This window comes from Rutidosis leptorrhynchoides, chromosome 8 (assembly GCF_046630445.1).
Source record: "Rutidosis leptorrhynchoides isolate AG116_Rl617_1_P2 chromosome 8, CSIRO_AGI_Rlap_v1, whole genome shotgun sequence".
Taxonomy (NCBI): domain Eukaryota; kingdom Viridiplantae; phylum Streptophyta; class Magnoliopsida; order Asterales; family Asteraceae; genus Rutidosis; species Rutidosis leptorrhynchoides.
This window is the reverse complement of record NC_092340.1, coordinates 27952942-27979296: the sequence shown is the minus strand read 5'-3', so window position 1 is coordinate 27979296 and position 26355 is coordinate 27952942. Positions and strand designations below refer to the sequence as shown.

The following is a 26355-nucleotide window of genomic DNA, read 5'->3' as shown; positions in this document are numbered from 1 at the left end:
CGATTTAACAAGAGTAACTTGACCACCGTATGACATCGTTCTAGCTTTTCAATCCGAGAGCCTACCTTTAAATTTCTCAACGACCAATGTCCAATTATTTATTTTGCTCATTTTGGCACCGACGGGAATCCCAAGGTATATGAGGCAGTTTCTCTTCTTGACAACGAAATCGATCCAATAGTGATTCTACCTCACTCTTTGAAACACCAAACCAGAACAGTTGACTCTTACGGTGTTTTATTTTCAATCAGGAAGTCAATTCAAAGCATTTAAGTAGTTTCATGAGATTTCTCACGTTCTCGTTATCCCAGTCCCCGAAAAAAATTGTATTGTTCGCATATTGGAGATGCGCTACAACTGCCCTATCAACTCTGACTTCTACACCTTTAAATTTACCTTTCTGCACCGCGACATTATAAGCATATTCAATCCTTCAGCTACAAGAATGAACAAGATTGGTTGCAAATACAAATATTTCATTGTTGTTAAGGTAGAACTATTATTTTTATGGGCAAAGTGAATATGAGTAAAAACACTATATAATCTCTATTTGCACGTGATTGGGTATTGTTGTTGTTGTTATTATTGACTTACGATTTTAATTTTTAAAAAAATGAAAAGAAACTTACGGAGTACCTTTTAACTAAAACCAAATAGACCAAACAACACACAGTTAACTTGCATAATGTTTACCAAAATCACAATTTACTTATATAGGTGTTTGGCATGAAATCATGAGCATGACCTTGTATTTGGAATGCAAATAGGATATTGAGTATAATCTATACCCAAATAGGTAATGCTAAATTATCCAGGATTTGGTACCCATTTTCAAAATCCCAACTTCATAAAGCTCATTCGAATATCAGGTGATGAAATGAATTACAAGTTTTAAAACTACTAATAGGACGACGACGACAACAACAACAGCAGCAGCAGCAGCAACAACAACAACAACAATACCCAATCACGCACATGCTAGCTATGGAGAGGTGAGATGTAGACGTCCTTCCTCTACCCTAGCATAGAAGAGAAGTCGGATCTCTAACCACGAGTCGAGAAAAAAAATTTCCACTCACAGGAAGAGAAAGTCATCATCCTCTCTACTCCAAGTAGAGAGATTTCTTCTGTGAGGACCTCCGACCAAAAATAAAAATAAATAAATAAATAAATAATAAAAGTAAAAAAATAATAATGATGAGATGTCATTAAAAATGTTAGAATTAAATTTCCATGGATTTTAAATTCTTCCTCAATTTTAGCTCTACGAGTCGGTCTAAGTATACGATCTTAGTTTATTATATTGACAAATACTCTCTACATTAGATATGGTGACATACAGGTTCTGAAATTCCTTATTGGATTCGACGCTTATTCATCAGAAAAATAAGCCAAATCGAATTGATCAATGACCATCAACATTTGCTGCTAACATCCAATCTTAGTATACATAGTAAATTCCACACTGTAATAACAAATATGAAAATTACGATTTTATAAGCATTCTTACACCATTATTGTTATTCTGTTTTTTTTTTTTTTTTTTTTTAAATGCATAAGGGGTACTATATAGTATATAGTACTCTAATTATCATCTTGTAATTTCCTAACCCATCAACTGGGTTCACAATTCAAAGTTTCAAACACAAACAACTTGCAAATCAATACATTTTGAATATTGGAACAAATTTACAGCTTAAACAAGTTTTGGCATAAGATACACGTACGGTCACCTGGCTTATAATAACGTTCATCAGTTTCAATACCGAAATCTAGCTTTTCCATTAAATGACCTTTCAGATTATAACCATACAAAGCACGAAGATGAGATATCTCTTGCTTTTCAGGCTTGTAACCAGTATATGTTCAAGGTCGTTACTTACATTGCAATGTGTATTCTAACCAATACTTGGTCTTATGGATACAGTAAAAGAGAGTTATCGTGAACTTTGTTTGCCTAGATCAGATGGTTATTTTACTAACATTCACTATAATTTTGTTGAAATGGGTGGGTCCCCTACTTTTTAAAAAAATCAGCAAGATTGTGATGTAACCCTTCAAAATAGAGACATTTCAGCAACTTGCCCCTTCTTTATAAATCAATCCAAATGAGTGTGGTCTGCATCTTATATACAAACAAAAATAAACAAATATCCACAAAAAACTTATACAATGCTTCTAGCTGGAACAACAGTAAGAGGGTTCGGAAGCTTGAAGTTTTGTGTTCTGATAAATGTACCAACTAACGGATCCATATAGCTACTAATCACAGCTTGAATGTGGTAACCGTCCGCTTGAATACTCATTTTTCGTCTGGAAAAGTAATCACGACTATCCATTTTCATCTCCTCTTTCGATCTGCCGTACATCATAACAACGATATCAATTGACCATAAAGCAAAACTACAAGCTACCAATAACTTTAACATGGTTTAAAGACAATTCAATTGTCATTAGGCCAAAATATTACTTTGGGTTGCAGGCAGGGGCGGATCAAAAGAGCAACTGGATCAATCGCCCCCGACGATCAATTCTTTTTTATTCATTGTTGTAAAAAACCCTGATTACTTCCGAGTAATCCCGATTACTTCTCTCTAAAAACATACCGTTCCGATTTTATAAAACACGTTTTATTAATCCGTCAATGTCGGTTAATGGGTCAAATCGAATTTGTCGGTCAAAATCGCCCAAAGTCAAAACTGGTCAACACTTTAATATGAATTATAATTAGAATATCAGAGCTTTTAAATAAATGAACGATTATGTTTATGATTTTGGACAATTATGTTAAAGTTAATGTTTAAGGTTTTCTTCTATAGCTACACAAATAATTTTAGAATTTATTATTCAAAGTATACAAAGTTCAATCCAATTAATAACCGAATTTCCAATTATTCCCTTTAAGTTCCCAATCGAATACTCCCCGACTAGCGAATTTCACAACCTTAGGTGTATTTATATTTAAAAGTTCGATGTCTTAAACTCTTATATACTGTTTTTTCAATTCAATAACGTTTTGCCCTAATCCAAAAAAAAATCCAGAATCTGTTAGGGTGTTGTATACGTTACCTCATGATTAACTTTGACCAACCACTACATCCGGCAGATGTAAGGTCATCAATGGCGGCATCTCGCAGCTTTTCAGGTTTCCTCGATAACAAAATCATTGGCCACCCACTAGATTGAAGTTTTATGTATAACTCAATCAAGAAAACATGTTTCATATGTTTTGCCTCTCTAACACAATCATCACAACCGTATCGATTGTATCTACACAATAAAGATTAACTCATTAGTCCATTACATTTCTTGACTCCTTTTTTGTAAAGTGACGATAAATAGATGTGAAATTTACCCGTACAACAATGGGTTGCTATGCAAAGTGTCGGTTGAAAGGATGTCATCTATGTCCATTAACACCACATCATGACCACCATCATCAGGCTTAATTTTATTGAAGTAATTCTCAACTAATGACACCGAATTATTTAAGTCTCTCATGTAATGACCTTCTTTAATGTACTTAATAGCAACATCCTTGCATACTTCAGGTAAAGTATACGATTCAAAGCTATTAATCTCAGCGTTTAAAGCAGCCGCTTTGCAATAATCATACCGATGATGATCAGATTTTAGAGATTCAAGTAGTCCGGCTTGTCTACTTTCACATGATTGTAACATTACAGTTAATGTAGTTAACAAGGTCATTAACAAAATCCCAAGTATCACAAGTGCACCAATGAAGACAGTTGCAGCACATGATGACATATAGATCACTGATTCCATTCTAAATTCGCTTCCCATATCTATATCAACACAAGAACAACAATATTCAATATATCAAACATTAGAACTAAACACTTTTTAACTTTGACCACCTAAAAACTAGAAAAAAATGAACTTACCAGATCCTTCAGAACTCGAGAGACTTCGAGCTGAGTGATCGCGCTCCATTTGATGACCATAAGCTGACATCTTGAGAAACCTTTAGCTCTTAAAAATCTATATCTACCACACCAGATTTAGAACTTAATCTCAAGTATCACAAGAATCAACCTACTGGTTTATAATACATATCAAGATACCTTATTTTCATTAAATCACCTATCATTAAACATAAACAGTATATACCAAATCAAAGTTTGTATCTTTAAGCAACTTATGTGAGAATCTTGAGATTTCAAGTCAACCCACATGTAGTCAACAGATTCAACACTCAAACAAGGTTATTTGTTTGATTTCATAAGCTGTTTCCAGTACCACCCCACCAATATATAATTGTTAATTAAAAAAAGGAAAAACAGGGGAGAGATATAAGAAAATATTACTCCGTACCAGATACTGACATTGAAGCTGTTCGATGACCGAAACAGGAGTGAATAACTGAGTTAGATGATAAAATAATATCCATTAAAATGGACGATGAAATCGGAGTTTGGTTTTTCTTTCCTTTTGTATTAGAGATTGGTTTGAATCTTATTGGACGTGGATACGTGAAAAGAAGAAAGACCGCCCATTCACCTCATTCATATTATTTATGATTTATGATGTACTCCGTATTTATTTCATGATTTATGATTTATATTGAAATGGACACCTGAATATGACACGAAGGATCTGGTAATTGGATAGAGATTCGATTTTTTATATAATTATGGAATATTAGATGTTAGTTATGGATGATGGTGGGAGTTTGGGTCATTTTTTTGGGACGTGGCCATCTGCTCATTGGCCCCTATGGTTTTGTTGCCGCTAGCCACCGGCCTTTTCTTTTTAATATAATATAATTGATTGATATTGATAATTGATGATTAATTAATGGGGGATGATTCTCACACACACTTTTTTGATTCTCACACACCAATTGAGTATTATTAGAAGAGTAAAAAGTTAAAATAGGTGTGTGAGGATCAAAAAAGTGTGTGTGAGAATCATCCCCCTTAATTAATAGGAAGTATAATTAAAATTATTATTATTAAATTAATAATAATTACTTTATTGATAAAAAATAGATAAAAACTAATATTAATTGATAGTAACAGTTAAGATAATTTGTTCCTTGCGGAATCCGTCCTTTTTCATTTTATATGGCATTATATAAATGTGTTTGGCTAACTCATACTTGGGCATAAGTTAAATACACTTAAAATTTCTATTTATAACATAAAATAAATTTATTAAACTCACACATTTACCATTTATACAAAAATATTAATTACAATTTACATTAACTTTGAAAATATTTAATTCATTGATTGTGCTTATCACATGCCTAATTGAATTTTTATAAACTAATGAAATTGTTTATTTAGCTTTACTTAGGGAATAATTCAAATTTTGTAACGCAATGGAATAAAAGGAAATTATTTATTTAATTAGAATACGAGTAGCATAAGCTATAGTATTTTGGTTGTAAAGATTAATTCAACTTGTTAGTGATATCAAGATTTTGCATCATTGCATTATTTTTAAAATACAAACGAAAAAGACATGTTGGTTGATACTTTACAAGACATGTGATGATTAACTAAAAAAGTTTAGCATACCTAATTACTTCAAATTTGTCAACTATATCTAATCACCATCACCAATTAATGTCAATAATTCACATGTGATGTTGTGATCTATTGATACACGACTCAACATTTTGGCAAAGTGCAAACTGATCTTGAAGCAACAAGCTCTTGCTTGTTTAGCCATTTAGATACCCATATACTAAAGACTGTTTAAAAGATGTTTTTTAACTATGCCAAAAACCAGCATTTTGCAATAATTGGCACAGGGTCTACCTGTACCCACTTGGTTCACTGCAGTTTTAAGGTTTTGTGAGTTTTAAAGATCCAAACTGTCATTTTGGGTTCTCAAACCCTAGTTTACAAACTTTAGCAACCAGATGAGTCTACTGTAAGGATTTTTTTTTTTATAATCCTACCTAAAAAAGTTCTCATTCATCATCTGATCCTGATTCTGAACTTGATGCAACCGCTTTACCGTTAACATGACCGCCTCTTTTAGTATTTGGTTTACTATCTTCATCATCATCATCTTCACTATACTCACTCTCAATATCTTCATCATCCTCCTCTTCTTCAATTTCATCTTCATCATCCACACCATCTTCCAACGCGGGCCCCTCCTCCGTGAACCCACCACGGGTCCCAGCCCGAGTCCGTTTCACAACTTTGACTTTGACTCCAGTCTTCTTATCACAACCAAGCCAAGAATCACACAACAAAAAACAAGTCAAATTATAATTACCTTCACCCGGTGCTTGAAACTTCCCCATCACAAACCGGGACCCACTTTTAACCTTTTCAACCGCTTCTCTAACCGCCTTACTAACTTCCATCGCGTTCGCCCCCGAACCTTCCATTGTTTCCTCAATAGCTTTTGAAGTAGTTGTGACAGCTGTCGCTTCATCCATGAAACTTACTTTTTGTGAAAACCAGACATTGTTATTGCTGACATCAGCGAGAAGGAACCACCAGTTTTCTTCTTTATGGAACGGGTAGTATGGGGCGTGAGGAAGAGCACGGGTCAACCCGTTGGCCCGTTTCAGGGTGACCCAAGATTGTGCTGTCACAATATCGCCTTCTTGTATACCCTCTTCACCTTCGGTCCCACATATGACTTCGACTTGTACTGATGGCATCATTTCAAGTACCGACTCAACATCTTGAATTTCAGCAGCAGATAAATTAGCAGTCTGAGAAAGTAACTCGGCTCGGTCCTCGATTGTCATGTCACGAAACTCCTCAAGGGTTTTTAATTTCTGCGATATCATCATCATTATGTAATATGAAAATAACTGCAAAAGATTGGCTTCCAAAAAAAATGCAAAATATTGTCTTTTTTCACCCAAACTATGAACTGTACATTAGAGGTGCCAAATTTGATCCATTAAGTAATTAAAGGGTTTATCCAGGTCATGATTTATATTAATGGGTTGGGTCAAAACTTAGCTGCAAAGAAAATGGGTCAAACATTTTTTTACCTTGCGGGCTATCTTTTTCATTACAGCCTCGTTAAAATGCGGAAGCTGCAAAAAAGGTGCATTTCCATCTGAAGATCCTCCAGTAGCTTTCCTTGAGCTAAGAGGAACAGCCTGCATTAAGTGCCCAAATTTACACACAACTATTATAATTTTATAAATTGTAGTCATAAAATTTGAACTACTTTTATGCTCCAGCAAAATGCAAGATAATGATGCAGCTATTATCATGTATACCTCACAAAATTTGAGCATCAAATAACAACATTATCATATTAATTTGATGAAATTGCACTGAAACTGTGCATAAAATGAAATCAGATCAAAAAGCAGAGTGATTTACCTGGATGATACACTGAGAGAGCTCAACAACACCAATCGCAGGCCTTAGCCAGCCATGCCCTTGAGCCGTGCGAGGTATAACTGCCATCTATATACATTACATATACAATAACATTAGAAAGAACAAAAATTTGGGTTAAAACTATGCTCCGATTTCTATACATATATGATATAGATGTACCTTCATCAACTCATCAAGAAGGCGAGGAGCAAGCTCCACCACACGTTTGAAGTCATTTTGTAACTCTGGGGTTAAGGTTGCGGTTTGACGGGTCAAATGAGCTTGAATCAACAATTCTGTCTGCAAACAAGCCAAAAAAAGGAATACTAAGTTCAATACTAAACGCACTCCAAATAACTTTTAAGTCTCCATAAATATTAATATACCTTTACTAGTGCCGGGTGTTGTTTCCAAAACTTTGCCTGTTCTTGTTTAATATTCTTAAGGTCCAAATTCAACTCACTTCTAACTAACATAAATAGTTTTTGAAGGGGTTCGGTGTCAGACCTACGGACTGGAATCTCCAAGTATTCAGCAGCCTTAACAAGAACGTCCATAATTTTACTGTAAAATCAAGTCACAAACATAAACCAAGGTAAGTTATTATAAAGTTATACAGTAGCAGTATACTTGTCAAGGTTGAAAGACGAGTTCATAGTTCATACCTAGGGGCTAAGGATGGTTTCATGAAGTGATAATAAGCAGATAGTGTTTGATGCATAACGTTATTTCCTGTATACTTTGATGATTTGGATAGATATACAGCAGCCACAACCAATGGTAATAGAATACACACACCAACAATCCATAGCAATAATATTCCACCAGATGCACCTTCTATGTTCAACAGAAATTCAGGAAGAGCTATTCCCATTTGAAAACCCTAAATCAAAACACAATGTCATAATCATATTTGAAATGTTAATATACTTTTGAGATGTAAATTACAGAATGCAACTTTGACCCATGTACATGGGTTATTATTATGGGTTATATTTAATTACTAATCAAAAGAGTAATCTAAAAGGTTTAAATATAGATATAACAGGTCCAACTGATTGAAAAATACTTAAAGTTTCCACCTTTAATAAGCTTTAATCAAGAAGAAAATGAAAAAGTAAACCAACCTGACGACCATCTGGATGACCATATTTCTCATAATTTTCACGAGAAATTGGATCTGTAAGTGCCTGATATGCCTTAGCAATCGACTCCACAAAATACTTATGAGCAGCTGGATCAAAAAGCAGTATACGTGCAATAAACATCAGTAAATGAAAATATTTGTTCAATCAAATTCTTGAGTAACAGTAATAAAAGGATGAAACTTTAAAATAATATCAACCTGGATCTGGATTTTTATCAGGATGGTATTGAAGAGAGAATCTCCTATACGCCTTCTTTATTTCAGAATCGGAAGCACCAGGTTGTAATCCAAGAATACTAAATGGTTCAAATACTTGAATCTAGATCCATCACATGAAACACCCAATTGTGAAAAACCCAATTAAAAATTATTTTAAAAAAAAGCGATCAACATAGCTACAGAACCAAATTACTTACTTCACGATTTATATTCTTTATATAGTACACAAGGACGCCCATAATGATCCATAAAAACACCAATGTGAAGTTACTCCATGTTGACAAGTTTAATATCTGTTAACACAATCGAGATTAGAAATTCTTAATATTGATTACTTTTTCACTGTATTTGCAAAATCAAATAAATAAATAACAATCACAATATCAGTAAAAGATACCTTTTTAAATATTGATTTGCGGTATTTTCCCGACCGGGAGCAAACATCACACTGGCAATTAATGCTCTTTGCTTTTTTTGAGGCAGCACGACAAAGCTTAATGATTGTGTACGGTACAAGCGGCATAGCAATCATCGTTAAAATAAATATCAAAAAGAGTCCACTATTCTCATCTGAAGCACCCATTGTAATTTTCTAACTTAAAACTTATATATATGCAGTTGTCAACTCACCTGTAAATAACAAAGCGACAAATATGTTAACTCAGATTATCGAATTACATGACATTGCAAATTTAATAAAATGATTAAGTAGAGTTTTCAAAGCTTTATTTCTTCAATATACAGGTACCATAAGTAAGATCATAAAATCTTAGTAATAACATAATGCATATAAATGCTTTAGTGAGTTAACCTATATGGTTCCCAACAAACTGAACCAACCCGCACACCTTGTTTTCGTGAACGAATCTATCTTAAGATAACGTTACAATACATAAAACCACACTAACTATACAGCACAACTTATGAGTTACAAATATTTATAACATGAGGAATAGTTTTATTTCTTGTAGACCATCTAAATGCAGTTGTATGATCACGCATCCAAATTATATACAATGCTAAAACAAATCAAATCGCATAAGCTTAATTGCAATGAATCCAAACAATTCATAATATTAATTCACATACACTAATCAAGGCTTAAACTAATTCAGGATGGATCTAAACAATACATTCTATATAAACAACAATTAAATTGGGGAAATCACAATACAGACCTAAATGCTCATCAATTATCAAACATAGAACATAAATCTAACTGAATACGCCAAACGAGAGTTCGATTTAACAATACGATTGAAACTAATCCCCGATCTCCAGTTTGGAGGAATAAAATAAGATAAAAAATTGTGCGAAAGATTAAAACCCCTGGTAACCCTCAGTTAAACAGTTGATGAACTACTTACACAGATGAATTGCTTTGAAAAACAATGGCGAATTACATGCGTATTAATTTAATTGGATTTTATATGATGACGATTTACCTACAACAATGAATTTGAGTAATTCACGGATTGAATTTTAGGCGAAGAACGTCAAAATAGAGAACGAAGGTTTTTGTGCAGTGAGCGTCTCTCTTCTGTTTATGTAAATGTAAATCGGGTGTGAATAAGTAAAAAGAAAAAGAAGAAAAAAAAATGTTTATTTAAACGGATGCGTTACTGGTGTGTTTGGACATGCGATTTGAATGTAGTTGGTGTTTGGTATATGGACCATTGGTTATCATAGGAGTTTGGACTATCGGCCCAATAATGGAGTGTTGGCCCAAACCAAGAAAGTAATGGCCCAAAAAGTCTGCTTTCTGGGTCAATCACCAAAATACCCATTTTTTTGGACTTTTCTGAGCTGGTACCCAAAAAAAAAAAACTTGACAAAATGCCCGCGCAAGGCGCAAGAGACCTTGCGACCTTGCGACTTGCGTCCTTGCGCCTTGCGTCCTTGCGCCTTGCGTCCTTGTGTTAAAAAATTAGGTCAAATATAGAAATCAGACACCACATACACACACACACCCCGACACTCAGCTCTTGCGACCACTTTGCGACCGACGGCGATTACAAAGAACCTTGCACTTGCGACCCCCTTGCGACCCGTCTACCCTTGCGACCTTTCTTCTGAGACTCACCACATCACCACCACCACCATCGCCAGCACCACCGCCATCAGTACATCTCACCACCATTACCATCACCGCCTCCATTAGCATCACCATCACCACCACGATTGAGAAAAAGGAAGAGAAAAAAAACCGACAAAAAACGTGATCAAGATGTCACAAGAACGGGTAAGGGTTTCCTTTCAACTATCTCCGTTCGATTACTCCATTTCTATGTCGAAAATGATATATAATTTTTGTTGCACACCAAGTGTTCGATGAAATGCTTCAACGAGCTTGGTGATGCAAAACTCACTTATAATGTTGCTAGATTTGTTAAAGTTACAGTATTTGGAAGCTAACATTTTATAAAAACTGGAACACGATTGTTTTAGGGCTTAAAACTAGAATCTGGTATATGCGCAAGGAAAGTCTTGCGTCCTTGCGTTTGTCCGTAGTAGCTGGCGCAAGGCACGTCTTGCGTCCTTGCGCCTGTGTGATAAACGAGACGCAAGGTGCGACTTGCGTCCTTGCGCCTGTATTTTTTTTCTGAAAAACTGTCTGTTTCAGGGATATGTTGAGGCGAAGTTGACGATGAAGAATATGCTGAATGTTATACCTCAACTAAAGGCATCAATGACTGAGAATCAACAAAAAATTTTTAGGGGAACTTGTTTTGGTCCTTGGCTAGATCTTTCTTACACCGGCAATGATCCGGGCCTTGTACATGCAATGCTCCAAAGAAAGAGTGAGCGACCGATAGGAATAGATGAAAAGTACCCTGCTGATGATGAGGAAATATGGTTTAGTTTCCGTCCGAATTTCAAAATTAGATTTAGTAGGCGGGAATTTTGTCTCATCACGGGGTTTAAGTTTAGTCGTCGCACGGACATGGCACATTACATTCCCAGAAGTTATGATGTAGAAACACCACCGATTAGACGACGTTGTTTCCCAAATCGTAAAGATAATTCAAACATTACAATTACCGATATCCAAAAGCTTTTATATGATGGTGCTGATTTTGTGGTTAGTGATGATGATGTCGTGCGACTAGCCATTATTTTGATTGTGGAGAGAGCGTTTATGGGTAAGCAAGGGATTCATGTGGTGAGCAAAAAATACCTATGGCTAGTCGAAGACTTTGCTAAATTGAATGACTACCCGTGGGGTAATCGTATTTGGGATGCCACTTACCCCGTAGTTAAAGATGGATTTCAAGCTCGGGAGAGTCAGTTAGAGGTGGGAAAGGGTTATACTTTGGTCGGTTTTATGTGGTCATTTAAGGTAAAAATAAACAAGTTTGGTAGATTTGGTTAATACCTCAACATTTGAATCGTATATTATTTTTTTATGCGTCCTTATTTATTTAACTAATTTTGTAGATTTGGATTCTCGAGGCATATCGACGAACAATTAAAAGTTTTGCCCACAAGACAGACAAAAATGGAGTACCGAGGGCCTTATTTTGGAAACGTTCATCGGCTGAGACTTTTTCAGTCACTGATTACCTGCATCTACTAAACGTTATGGTAAGTGTTGTTTTTAACATAAAAGTTTTGTTGGTGCTGGAAGAATACAGAGTAAGGATTTAGGATAAAATGGATTCTGTGATGGGCGCAAGATATATCTTGCGTCCTTGCGTGACCAAGGCGCAAGGTTCGTTCTTGCGACCTTGCGCCTGCACCTTACGTCATATGGCCAACTGATGTGTGAAATCTAGTATATAAATTATCTCTGGAAATATGCCTGGTTAAAGATTACTACACACTTACGGGCAGTGTACCCGATCGTGTAATAGTATAAAAATGGTAATTCCAAGTATCGTTCCAAGGACAGTATTAACGTGAGAATTAAGTTTGCAACTAAGAAAAGTAAACTAAGTTAAACTATGAAAGTTGAAAGTACGAGATAGTTCGTTTTGCGGCTATTTAACGATTAGCCAAATCAAGATAGCTTTGAAAATAAAAGACAATATTTTTGGTTTTTAAGTTTAAATAAAAGAAATGCAGACTCGACAGAAAAATAAAGATATTTGAATTCAATGGATAAAAGAATGTTCGCCTAGATATCCTATTCGCAGTGTTGGATGATTTGTTATTAAGCACTAGTTCTATTAATCGATGCACGCAATTACAGAGTCGGTTTACCCAGAGTTCTCTTTTAGCAAACACATCAAACTAGGACTTATTGGCTTAGGGTTCCCTTTCACCAAAAACTATCTTTCGTTTGTGACTTAGTAACTAGCTAATTACAAGATTAAGATTCAATTGGTTACGCGTTCGCTCCACACAATTCACCCCTATTTCGGTTAATTACATTACACAGTTTACCCCCTTGGTCCAGTAAGCACCCAATCGGTTAAGACAAATCAATTGGAAACTAGATCACTAAATTGAAACAGGGTTCCCTTTGTTCAAACAAGTTTCACTAATCAACCTAGTAACAATAATTAACACCCACAAGAATGGTTCTTTAATCAAAACTCATAATTAATCATGCATCAATCAATAAAACATTAAAGTGTCATCCAAACACTTGCAAATATTCAATCTAGACAAACATTAAAGGTTTTAGCCTACAATCATGGCTGAAATCAAAATAGCAATCAAAAACATAGAATAATTCATTATTGATAACAAACGAATAAAACTAATTAAAGATTGAAATCTGAATGATACACGAATCGAGACTTGTTCCCGGAATGATTAATACCTTAGAATGACCTTGAAGATCTCCAAAAATCACCTAAGTTCGTAAAAAAATGGCTGGAATTCGTCAGGATACGATTATCATAAATTAGGGTATAATTCGGGCTTTTATAGGAGGAAATTCTGAACCCGGGCACAACCCCGCGCGGCGCGCCATAATACCGCGCGGCGCGCCGATTATCTGGAAACTCACATTTGGTTTTCTGATATGCTCGAACTGTTTTTGTAGTTAAATGGCGCGGCGCGCGCCCTTTTGGAGCGGCGCTCCATGTAACAAATGCTGAAACGAAGCTGAAAACTCAATATTAACACCCAAACTCGAACCGAATCAAACCTTTTCACTTGTAAACAACGAAACACGTCCAAAACCATCAAATAACATCAAATTTAACCTTCTTGGTCTTGGAACTCAAACTTTCACAACTTTAACCGAAATAACTCCAAATCGTATCCATAAGGACCAAAATGTAACCGATATCGCTAAGGAAAATGCATATGAAATATGCGATATCAAACAACCCCACACTAGAGTTTTGCTTGTCCTCAAGCAATGAACTCGATAATAATCTTCTATAATAAAATAACGTCTTCAAGCAAATATGTAGAATCAAACAAACAAGAACCAAACAAGCAACTAGCGTGGGCACGATTTGGAGTACATAACAACCATGATTCCCACTTACATTCTCCCGATGTAACTTCCCAAACCGCAATCAATATGAATCAAAATAGTAACCAAAAATAATCTCGATAACGTACCATACTGATGAAATAGAGAATCTCGAACCATAATAAAAGTCTTCAAAGAAACCGGGAATCAAGTAGGAACCAAGCACCAAAGATGTAACAATCGAACCATGTGTGCCAAGAGAACGTACGGGCTACCCCGCAATTGGTCAAGCCAAGCCTCCCACAGTACCTAACATCGCGAGATGTCGGTAGAAAATAATGTGCTTAGGAGGATACACATTACGTCCGGATATCATCGATGGTTATGAGGTAACCGTCTAATCCGTTATTTCAACCATAAAGATTGAGGTTCATCAGGCTTAAAAGCTGATATCTTACCTTTCCGGAGGTTATCCACTGGGAATCTGATCAATCACTGACATTTTGTGTATCATGGTGCGCTTCCCATTTGGCTAGCAAATCTCCCTCATTGAGATAAGCTTTGACTACCAGTTTCCCTGTTTGATGTTGAGGCCTGGTAGATTTCCAGTCGATTTTAGCAATGACTTTTCAAGACTTTTCGTCACCCTACAACTGGTCTGGACTACGACTTCTGAAATGAATCAGCAAGTGTGTCGTTCGGGAGACTTGACTCCCTTTAGGATGGAGTGGATTCATCCTGTATGGTCATAAAAGGTGGTCGAGCGCATACATTGTCCTGGTTAGGAGAAACAATGAAGACCGCCCTATAAAGTTTTCGATCTAGCGTATGGCCCGGCTTCGACCACACGATCCAATCACCGTTCATACGGTTGACACCCGTTTTTGTACAAGTGACCTACGTATGAACTGAATGTTCATGTAGGATTTCACATTCAAAATAATGAACGTGTTTTGAAAGTTCAAGACTTCCTCCTCTAACAGTACCTCATCGTGAAATGATGGGTAATGAAATGGCACGCGTAAGAGGTATACGTACCAAGTAAGACAATCGGAAGACTTTACTTCCTTAATTGAGTGGATCTGAGTCACTCGGAAGTGCCAATCTGTTTCACTTGACACCGGTTTTGAAAAATCCCGAAAACCTTCGGGTTCCATAGCTTTTGGCTATGGGTTGTGTTGTCTAAGCAAACACAAGCACGTAGCTATTGCTCCTGAAAAGGACAGCACTGGTGAAGCTCAAGGCTCCTCTTCCCACAGTATCACATCATTAAATGATGCAATAATAAAATGATATAGTTTCGGAAGTATGCTATACCAAGTAACCAAAAGTTTTGATCTGGCACGTAATTCGGTCACAATCACGCTATGCAATCACCGCTCTCTCACGGTTTACACCCGTTTTGGTACAGGTGACCTACTATTGAGTTCTTCGAACTCGTAGGATTTCATGTTCAATGGTAATGAACATGTGGAACAACTTTGGCTTCGTTAAACATAATGAAATAAATACCAAGCCAACTCTTAAACAAAGGTTTTGGTCGAATTTTTAACTATTTTTATATTTTTTTTCTTTCTTTTTTTCTAACTAATTTTTCCAATTTTTTATATTTTCCCCTAATTTTTCAATTTTTTTTTTTACGACCAAAACCCCGTGAAACGTCAAGTCTTTTAAACATCAAAACCAAACTTATGATGATTCTATTAATAACCAACCCGAGAGATTTTACATCCCCCACCCCACACTTGAGATCAAGTAATGTCCCCATCACTTGAGATCAAAAATGGATTAAAATCAAAAGGGTAAGAAAAATAAAAACTTATCGAGCTTAACCACAGATCGTGGAATGACAGTGACAGATGGCGCTGAACTGACTGCCAGCATAAGAACATCGTCCATTCCCGATCCTCACACCATAATATCACCAAACTATCCCCAATAAAAACCAAACATGATCGTATTGCACATATTATCAAACTAGCACCAAAAATATACAAACTTTACAACAACGTGAACCTTATTTAACGAGTCGTTCACACGACTCGTCCCCAACTTTAAGTGGCGTTGGGATCGGGTTCAACGTGAACCTCGTCATCAATCACTAACGGACCATCAAAATACTTCTTCACCCGATGTCCGTTAACCTTAAAGGTAATACCATTCGCATTTTTTAACTCAATCGTACCGTATGGGTACACCTTAACAACCTCAAATGGTCCCGTCCACCGGGACTTAAGTTTTCCCGGTAAAAGCTTCATTCTAGAGTTAAACAAAAGCACTCGATCGCCTTCGTTAAACTCTTTTGGACCCTTTAACTTCCTATCATGCCATTGCTTGGTCTTTTCTTTATAAATCAATGAATTCTCGTACGCATCAAGGCGTAATTCACCAAGCTCATTCAATTGCCCCGCCCTTAGGCGTCCGGCTTCCTTCAAATCTAAATTGCACTTTTGAAGTGCCCACATAGCTTTATGCTCAATCTCCAACGGGAGATGGCACGCTTTCCCATAAACCAACCGATAAGGAGTGGTACCAAGTGGCGTTTTGAAGGCGGTTCTAAACGCCCACAAAGCTTCATCGAGCTTATTTGCCCACTCCTTCGGATTCGAACCCACAGTTTTCTCAAGAATACTTTTAAGAGCTCGATTGGTATTCTCAACTTGTCCGCTCGTTTGGGGATGGTATGAAGTAGAAACTTTATGGAGAACTCCATATCGCTTCAATACCTTCTCCATTTGGGCGTTACAAAAATGAGTACCCCTATCGCTAATTAAAGCTTTAGGAGTTCCAAATCGAGAGAATAAACGCTTAAGGAACGAAATCACAACTCGTGCATCATTTGTGGGTAAAGCTTGCGCTTCAGCCCATTTAGACACGTAGTCGATGGCAACGAGTATGTAACTATAATTTTGGGATTTCGGAAATGGCCCCATAAAGTCAATTCCCCAAACGTCAAATACTTCGCAAACCTGGATGCTTTGTTGAGGCATCTCATCACGTTTGGTGACTTTACCGGCCCTTTGGCACGAATCACAAGACTTACAAACCAGGTGGGCATCTTTGAAGATTGTCGGCCAATAAAAGCCGGCATCATAGACTTTACGCCCCGTAATTTGGGGTCCAAAATGCCCACCGGTAGGCCCACTATGGCACTCGGTCAAAATCCGCATACACTCATCACCGGAAACACACCGGCGGATAACTCCATCGGGACAACAACGAAAAAGATAGGGATTCTCCCAGAAATAGTACTTAAGGTCACTGAAGAATTTCTTCCTCTTTTGATGTGACCACCCTTTCTCCAAGAATCTCCCAACTAGATAATTAGCTATGTCCACGTACCACGGCTCATCAACCTTATCCACCTTCATGAGATATTCGCCGGGAAAATCATCATGAATGGTCGTCTCATCGAGAACCTCACGGGAGGGGTTCTCAAGACGTGAAAGGTGATCGGCCGCCAAGTTTTCAGCACCCTTTTTATCCCGGATCTCCACATCAAATTCTTGCAAAAGCAAGATCCATCTAAGAAGTCGTGGTTTTGCATCCGGTTTAGCAAAAAGGTACTTTAGAGCAGAATGGTCCGTAAAGACAATAGTCTTAGATAAGACTAAGTAGGACCGGAACTTATCAAACGAAAAGACCACCGCAAGGAGCTCTTTTTCAGTGGTAGTATAATTTAATTGCGCTCCTTGCAAGGTCTTGCTTGCATAGTAGATGGGTCGGAAATGCTTCTCGACCCTTTGACCCAAAACTGAGCCAACAGCGAAATCAGATGCATCGCACATAAGCTCGAACGGTAAGGACCAATTCGGAGCAATTATGATTGGTGCATTGATGAGTTTCTCCTTCAAAAGCTCGAATGCCTTTTGGCACTCGTCGGAGAAGTTCCACGGGGTGTCCTTTTCAAGGAGTTTATTCATCGGGTTGGCAATCTTAGGAAAATCTTTAATGAATCGCCGGTAAAAACCGGCGTGCCCGAGGAAACTCCTAACACCCTTAACATCGGTAGGAGGTGGAAGGTTCTTAATAGCGGTAACCTTTGCGGGATCCACCTCTATACCGTTTTTAGAAATCTTGTGCCCGAGAACGATGCCCCCTTGAACCATGAAATGGCACTTCTCCCAGTTGAGCACAAGATTAGATTTTTCGCACCTGACCAACATCCGTTCTAAATTAAGAAGGCATGAATCGAAAGTGTCACCGAAGACCGAGAAGTCATCCATGAACACCTCCATGCAATCTTCGATCATGTCATGGAATATGGCCATCATGCACCTTTGAAAAGTGGCCGGAGCATTGCAAAGGCCAAAGGGCATGCGTCGATAAGAGAACGTGCCATACGGGCACGTGAAAGTAGTCTTCTCTTGGTCCTCGGGCGAGATAGGAATTTGAAAATAGCCCGAGAAACCATCGAGAAAGCAATAGAAACTGTTTCCCGCCAACCTCTCTAGCATTTGATCCATGAAAGGTAGCGGGAAGTGGTCTTTACGTGTGGCGTCGTTCAACTTACGGTAGTCGATACAAACACGCCACCCCGTGACAGTCCGCGTGGAAATTAACTCATTTTTATCATTGGTGGTAACAGTCATACCACCTTTCTTAGGTACACAGTGTACCGGGCTAATCCATGGACTGTCAGAAATCGGGTAAATCAGACCTGCATCAAGGAGCTTTTTGATCTCTTTCTTCACGACATCTTGCATGTGCGGGTTCAACCTCCTTTGGCGTTGCACCACAGGTTTGGAGTTATCCTCCATTAGAATCCTGTGGGTGCAATAGGAGGGACTAATACCCTTAATGTCGTGAATCTTCCATGCAATGGCCGGTTTATGGGCCTTTAGCATGGTTACAAGCTCAGTTTTCTGACCTGCTGAAAGAGAAGAAGAAATAATTACCGGAAGCTTAGATTCCTCATGCAAGTAAGCGTATTCCAAATGATCTGGAAGTGGCTTCAATTCAAGCTCGGGAGGTTCTTCAATTGAAGACTTGCTCCGGTAATTTGAATCACGTTCGAGTTCTTTGAACTCCTCTTCAGTCGGCTCATAGCCGTTTTCCATCAAGGTGGTTAAAAGATCCACCTCCTCAACCTGCACATCCTCATCAATCTCAACCAATGAGCATTCTCCTGAACCCTGTAACTCTGGGAATTCCTGCAAAAACTCAGACTGGACATTCACAGTGTTAAGAAAATAGCATGTATCATCAGTGTAACCAGGGTATTTCAAAGCATGGTCGATTGAGAATGTTGCACTCAAATCGTCTATCCGAAGGGTAAACTTTTGGCCATACACATCAATCATACACCTAGCAGTATTTAAGAATGGCCGACCCAAAATTAGTGGAATCCTTTCATCCACTTCCATATCCAAAACAACAAAATCCGCCGGAAAAACTAACGACCCGGTCTTTACTAGCATATTCTCTATGATTCCACGAGGGAATTTAATAGAGCGGTCGGCTAGCTGAACAGCCATACGCGTGGGTTTTAACTCCCCGGGGTCTAGCTTAAGATAAATAGAATAAGGCATTAAATTAATGCTAGCCCCCAAATCCGCCAAAGCCCTCATACAGTCCAAATTACCAAGTAAACAAGGAATGGTAAAACTTCCAGGATCTTCAAGCTTCTCGGGAAGCTTGTTTGCAACAACCGCTGAGCATGCGGCATTCAACCTGACTGAAGACACGTTCTTCAGCTTCTGCCTGTTAGTCAGCAAATCCTTAAGAAACCTCGCATACTTAGGCACACCTGCAATAACATCAATAAAAGGCATATTTATGTTAACTTTTTTAATCAAGTCCATGAACTTGGACTTTTCGGCCTCTAGCTTCTCCAATCGCTGTTTCCTCGGGAATGGGAGCGGTGGTTGATACTCTCTAACTACCGGTTTAGCAGCAACAGTAACCGGTTCCTTAACAACTTTTTCAGCCACCTGTTCCGGCTCCTTTTCCCTTTCCGGTTCACTTTCAACAACCGGCTCACTATCATTAACTAACGGTACCCTCAAATCATACTCGTCGGGCTTCCTCGGTGGATGATACGCTAAACCACTTCGGGTGGTGATAGCATTAACATGCCCGTTTTTCGGGTTAGTATCCGTCTTGCTAGGTAACTCTCCCGGTTTCCTCTCACTACTCTTATTAGCAAGTTGACCAATCTGCTGTTCAAGATTATGAATAGCTGCTTGTTGATTTCGAAACATTTGGTCATTCTTTTCATTATTCTGAGTAACGGTAGTGACAAGTTGAGTCTGAGATATCACTAACTTCTCGATCATAGCCTCAAGGTTGGACTTTTTCTCTTCGACCTGTGGTTTCTGAAAATAACCGGGAGCTTGCTGCTGAAAACCTCCACTAGAACCCGGTTGGAACCTCGAACCCTGATTACCTTGCGGATTATAAGGATTATTGAAATTCCTATTAAACTGAGCACGTCCCTGAAACTGATTGTTATTCTGCTGACTAATATAGTTGACCTCTTCTTTCTGATTCATAGTCAAACCCGCATCACAATCTTTGCCCAGATGCAAACCTCCACAGTATTCACAACCAACCTTCATACCATGAATATCCTTGTTCATCTTCTCCAAATTCCTACCAAACGAATCCAACTTAGCACTGATAGACCCAAAATCATCATAAGCACCTGTACCTGTAGTCTCTGTTCTCTTAACTGAAGCAGAATGGAAAGACTCATGATCCTGATGCCACTCATGAGAGTAAGCAGCTTGCTTTTCAATGATTTCTAACGCCTCTTCTTCAGTCTTATCCATTAACGTACCACCTGCAGCTTGATCAATACTCTGACGCGTAGGAATATCACAACCTTTGTAGAAAATCTGAACCTTCTGTAAATCATTCAACCCGTGTTGCGGACACGAGCGTAACAAAGTAGCAAAACGGTCCCAAGCATCAAACAATGTCTCACTGCTCTTTTGTCTAAATTGAGAAATATCTGCTTGAAGTCGAGCAGCTCGAGATGCAGGGAAAAACTTTGACAAAAACTTATCCTCCAAAGTCTCCCAAGATGTAATCGTACCCTCAGGTTGCTTATCTAACCATCTCTTAGCTTCTCCCTTAAGAGTCCAAGGGAAAAGTCTTGTCTTAATTGAAGTGTCGGCAACCTCATGGAGCTTAAACAAGTTACAAACATCATTAAAATTACGAAGATGCTCGTTAGCATCCTCGGTATCTTTGCCATAGAATCGGCAATAAGAAGAAATCAAATTCAGGATCGGCCCTGTAATTTGAAAAGGCTGAGTAATATTCGGTTGAGTAATCGAATTGCCTTGGCCTCCTCGGGTGGCCTTTAACTTTTCAGCCATAGTCTGAGGACGGGGTGCTTCTCCTTCGGCCATTTCTTCAGTTTCTGTAGTATCAGACGAAGCGTAAGAGTCTTCTTCGTTAAAAATTTCAGGTGGTGTCTCGGGCACCACAGTCTCAGAAGTACTTCCCAAATTAACGTAAGTATCACCCGATGAAACTGATGAATCCACTGTTAACTTTTGCTTCTGACTTAAAGCTTTAAACAACTCTCTTTCAGGCTCGTCAAATGGTTTAACAATTGGAGAATCTGAAGAACGCGTATGTTGCATGCACTACCTGTAACTGCAAGAACACAGCTAACAAACCGATTAAACGCACCGACTCAATTAGAATTAAATTAAACTAAACAGTTAAAATTAAACTAAAAACAAACTTAATTATCAAACTTAATTTTCAACACAACTGTCCCCGGCAGCGGCGCCAAAAACTTGATGTGTGAAATCTAGTATATAAATTATCTCTGGAAATATGCCTGGTTAAAGATTACTACACACTTACGGGCAGTGTACCCGATCGTGTAATAGTATAAAAATGGTAATTCCAAGTATCGTTCCAAGGACAGTATTAACGTGAGAATTAAGTTTGCAACTAAGAAAAGTAAACTAAGTTAAACTATGAAAGTTGAAAGTACGAGATAGTTCGTTTTGCGGCTATTTAACGATTAGCCAAATCAAGATAGCTTTGAAAATAAAAGACAATATTTTTGGTTTTTAAGTTTAAATAAAAGAAATGCAGACTCGACAGAAAAATAAAGATATTTGAATTCAATGGATAAAAGAATGTTCGCCTAGATATCCTATTCGCAGTGTTGGATGATTTGTTATTAAGCACTAGTTCTATTAATCGATGCACGCAATTACAGAGTCGGTTTACCCAGAGTTCTCTTTTAGCAAACACATCAAACTAGGACTTATTGGCTTAGGGTTCCCTTTCACCAAAAACTATCTTTCGTTTGTGACTTAGTAACTAGCTAATTACAAGATTAAGATTCAATTGGTTACGCGTTCGCTCCACACAATTCACCCCTATTTCGGTTAATTACATTACACAGTTTACCCCCTTGGTCCAGTAAGCACCCAATCGGTTAAGACAAATCAATTGGAAACTAGATCACTAAATTGAAACAGGGTTCCCTTTGTTCAAACAAGTTTCACTAATCAACCTAGTAACAATAATTAACACCCACAAGAATGGTTCTTTAATCAAAACTCATAATTAATCATGCATCAATCAATAAAACATTAAAGTGTCATCCAAACACTTGCAAATATTCAATCTAGACAAACATTAAAGGTTTTAGCCTACAATCATGGCTGAAATCAAAATAGCAATCAAAAACATAGAATAATTCATTATTGATAACAAACGAATAAAACTAATTAAAGATTGAAATCTGAATGATACACGAATCGAGACTTGTTCCCGGAATGATTAATACCTTAGAATGACCTTGAAGATCTCCAAAAATCACCTAAGTTCGTAAAAAAATGGCTGGAATTCGTCAGGATACGATTATCATAAATTAGGGTATAATTCGGGCTTTTATAGGAGGAAATTCTGAACCCGGGCACAACCCCGCGCGGCGCGCCATAATACCGCGCGGCGCGCCGATTATCTGGAAACTCACATTTGGTTTTCTGATATGCTCGAACTGTTTTTGTAGTTAAATGGCGCGGCGCGCGCCCTTTTGGAGCGGCGCTCCATGTAACAAATGCTGAAACGAAGCTGAAAACTCAATATTAACACCCAAACTCGAACCGAATCAAACCTTTTCACTTGTAAACAACGAAACACGTCCAAAACCATCAAATAACATCAAATTTAACCTTCTTGGTCTTGGAACTCAAACTTTCACAACTTTAACCGAAATAACTCCAAATCGTATCCATAAGGACCAAAATGTAACCGATATCGCTAAGGAAAATGCATATGAAATATGCGATATCACCAACGCAAGAGTAGTCTTGCGTCATCAGTAATTAGGCGCAAGGACGCAAGACCAACCTTGCGCTTGGTTACTGATGACGCAACACGCAAGGTTCACGGCTTGCGTGTTTGTTTACGGGACGCAAAGTTTGTCCTTGGGTCCTTGCGCCTTCAGCTAACGTCTTATGGTCAACGCAAGAGTAGTCTTGCGTCATCATTTACGAGGCGCAAGGTTGGTCTTGCGTCCTTGCGCCTCGTTGTGATGAAGACGCAAGATTTATCTTGCGTCCTTGCGCCTTTGGATTTAACTTTTGCTGCTGTTGTACAGGATGATTGTCCGAAGAATAAACGACCTTTTCGTACTCTGCATCCCACTGATGTTGAGAGTGGATGTCAATGGTGGTTAAAAAGTTGCCAATACTTTGATGGGACGGAAGTGGATGAGGAAGTTGAAGAACCTGTTGAAGATGAACCTGTCAATGAGGAACATGGTGGTGGAGAACAGTCTCAATCTCAATCTCAATCTCAGTCTCAATCTCTGATGTCGTAGGGGGTGTATACAAAATAGTATTATTTTTAGTGCGAAATACTATTAAATATGCTACAATTTTACACAAGTTATTTATTTATTTATCGAGTGGATATACTTAAACCTTGCTACAACACTTATAGGCAGTGTACCTAATCGTATTATAGTATAGTTTTTAGTAAGTCCGGTTCGTTCCACAGGGAGCTCGTGAAGTATAACACTATATTTTTTTACACACAATAATTGTAAAAATACAAATATATATATATATAAGTAATATTATTATTATAAAGGGGGGTTTTTACCGTTTAATGACCGGTTTGTCGATTTTAAAACTTTAGTCGCAGTTAAAACTAAATGTAAAATATTAAAAGTAAATACAAGACTTAAATTAAAGCATAAAGTAAATAACGATAATGAAATTGCGAATAATAAAAGTGCGATAAAATAAACTTGCGATAATTAAAAAGTACGATAATTAAAAGTGCAATTAAATACAATAACAATAAAAATGCGATAATTAGAAGTGTAATTAAATATAAAATAAAGGAAATTAAATATGAAATAAAAGAATTATGCTTATTTAAACTTCCGTAATCATGATGTTTGACGTGTTGATTTTAATTTTATACCCATGGGTTAATTGTCCTTTGTCCTGGATTATTTAATATGTCCGTCTGGTTTTTGTCCATAACAGTCCATCAGTCATAAATATAAAGTGCGAGTGTCCTCGTCAAATTATCCTTATACCCGAAGTTAAATATTCCAACTAATTGGGGACTTAAACTGTAACAAGATTTTAATATTTTGTTTAATAATTACACCAGGATGTCGACTGAGTGTAACCCAAGGTTTTAATATTTTGTTATCAATTATACCAAGTGTCCTTGTACATAATTTCACCCCTGTTTTAATTATTCTAGTGGCTATTAATCCATTCCCGTGTCCGGTTAAATGAACGATTATTCGTACATATAAATACCCCGCCCATCGTGTCCGATTGAGTGTATATGGTAATTTATAGGGACGCCCAATTGTAAATCTTTATATTAACATTAACAAACTATCATTTAGTTAAACAAATATAAAGCCCATTAATAGCCCATAGTCTAATTTCCACAAGTGTCGTTCTTTTGTCCAAACCCCAATTATGGTACAAAGCCCAATTACCCAATTTTAGTAATTAGCCCAACATCATGATTACTTCGTTTTAAATAAGCATAATAATAACTTAGCTACGAGACATTAATGTAAAAAGGTTGAACATAACTTACAATGATTAAAAATAGCGTAGCGTTACACGGACAGAATTTCGACTTACACACTCAAACGATCTCTATCATAAATCTTATTATTATCATAATTTAAAATTAAAATTAAGATTATTGTTATATCTTATTAAGTTAACATTATGATAGAGATATAGAATATAGATATTGATAATTGATATTGATAATAGATAGATGGATCGATATATAGATAGAAAATATGATAGAAAAAAGTATCCCTATATCGATCGAATTACATAGCCTTTTATAGGCAAATTATAAATTTGAATTTTCATTTATGACCCCTGAACTATGCTCAATTAACAACTTTTTATTATTTAATATTATTCTTATTATGAATTATTTAAATATTATATTTTATTCTTGTGCATAGTTGACTCGTAATTTTTACACCGTTGCGTCGAGCGTTGAGAGTTGACTCATGTCCCGGTTCCGGATTTTCGAACGTCCTTTCGTACAATTTTATATCGTGTACTTTGCGTTTTGTAACTTGTACTCTTGTCATTTTTAGACGTTCTTCATCAATAATTTGAACCTTTTTGATTGTATCTTGTACTTTTGAGCTTTTTGGACCTTTGTGTCTTCAATTCGTCGTTTTCGCCTTTTGTCTTCGCACTTATTTAAAATAAACGAATATTACTTGAAAATGGAACAATTGCAACTAAAATCTTGTCTTTCTTGGGGGATAATGCTATGAAATATATGTTCCTTTTTAGCCTTATCAATATCCCCACACTTGAGCGTTGCTTGTCCTCAAGCAATATAGTCTTGAAAAACACTTGAATCACTTCTTTATTCTTCACACTTTGTACATCAGTGACTTCAATACGGCGGTATAAACAATGGTAGTAACGATGTGGTTAAAGGTGGGTGTGTCTTTTATAGTTGCCTCGGGTTTAGGTCAACGACACTGGCAATCAAATAGCCGATTTACTTTCAGTTTCCAAAGCAAAGTGCACATTTGAAAGGCGGTTTACAGTCCCACATGACTATAAAAATTTAGATCCTTTAAGGAAATTGGATCTTTATGAAAACATTTGATCTTTTGAAAATTCAAGCTAGATTTTACCCTAGATAAGTTTTCTGATTTGATCCATCATTGGTGTTGCAAAATATATTTGTGGATCAATATTTTGGCTAAAACTTTTAGGCTCGTGTAATCCACTGCTATCCCGGTATCGAATAGCACACATCCAGTTTACTTGTTCCGT

General features: G+C 37.2%; 2 protein-coding genes across 4 annotated transcripts; both read right to left on the bottom strand.

The window, feature by feature from the left end:
• Positions 1 to 1771: 1771 nt before the first annotated feature.
• Positions 1772 to 4541, bottom strand: LOC139862404 (uncharacterized protein At2g39920-like). Of its 2 annotated transcripts, none has more exons than XM_071851004.1 (5): positions 4336 to 4541; positions 3906 to 4002; positions 3356 to 3806; positions 3070 to 3270; positions 1772 to 2358 (listed from the first exon to the last, which is right to left on the bottom strand). In XM_071851004.1, the coding sequence occupies exons 2-5, from the start codon at positions 3973 to 3975 to the stop codon at positions 2166 to 2168; spliced, it is 915 nt and encodes a 304-aa protein (XP_071707105.1). In that variant the 5' UTR covers positions 3976 to 4002; positions 4336 to 4541; the 3' UTR covers positions 1772 to 2165. The 2 variants fall into 2 exon arrangements, with proteins under 2 accessions (XP_071707105.1, XP_071707104.1); XM_071851003.1 differs by having other exon boundaries at positions 1773 to 2358; positions 3906 to 4008.
• Positions 4542 to 5599: 1058 nt separating this feature from the next.
• On the bottom strand, positions 5600 to 10264 carry LOC139861375 (dnaJ protein ERDJ2A-like). 2 transcript variants are annotated; one of them, XM_071849759.1, is made up of 11 exons: positions 10146 to 10264; positions 9098 to 9330; positions 8898 to 8993; positions 8680 to 8800; positions 8462 to 8568; positions 8000 to 8217; positions 7721 to 7898; positions 7515 to 7634; positions 7335 to 7421; positions 6995 to 7105; positions 5600 to 6772 (listed from the first exon to the last, which is right to left on the bottom strand). In XM_071849759.1, exons 2-11 carry the CDS (start codon positions 9281 to 9283, stop codon positions 5945 to 5947), a joined length of 2052 nt encoding a protein of 683 aa, XP_071705860.1. In that variant the 5' UTR covers positions 9284 to 9330; positions 10146 to 10264; the 3' UTR covers positions 5600 to 5944. The 2 variants fall into 2 exon arrangements, with proteins under 2 accessions (XP_071705860.1, XP_071705859.1); XM_071849758.1 differs by lacking the exons at positions 9098 to 9330; positions 10146 to 10264 and having other exon boundaries at positions 5602 to 6772; positions 8898 to 8992.
• Between the last annotated feature and the right edge of the window lie 16091 nt (positions 10265 to 26355).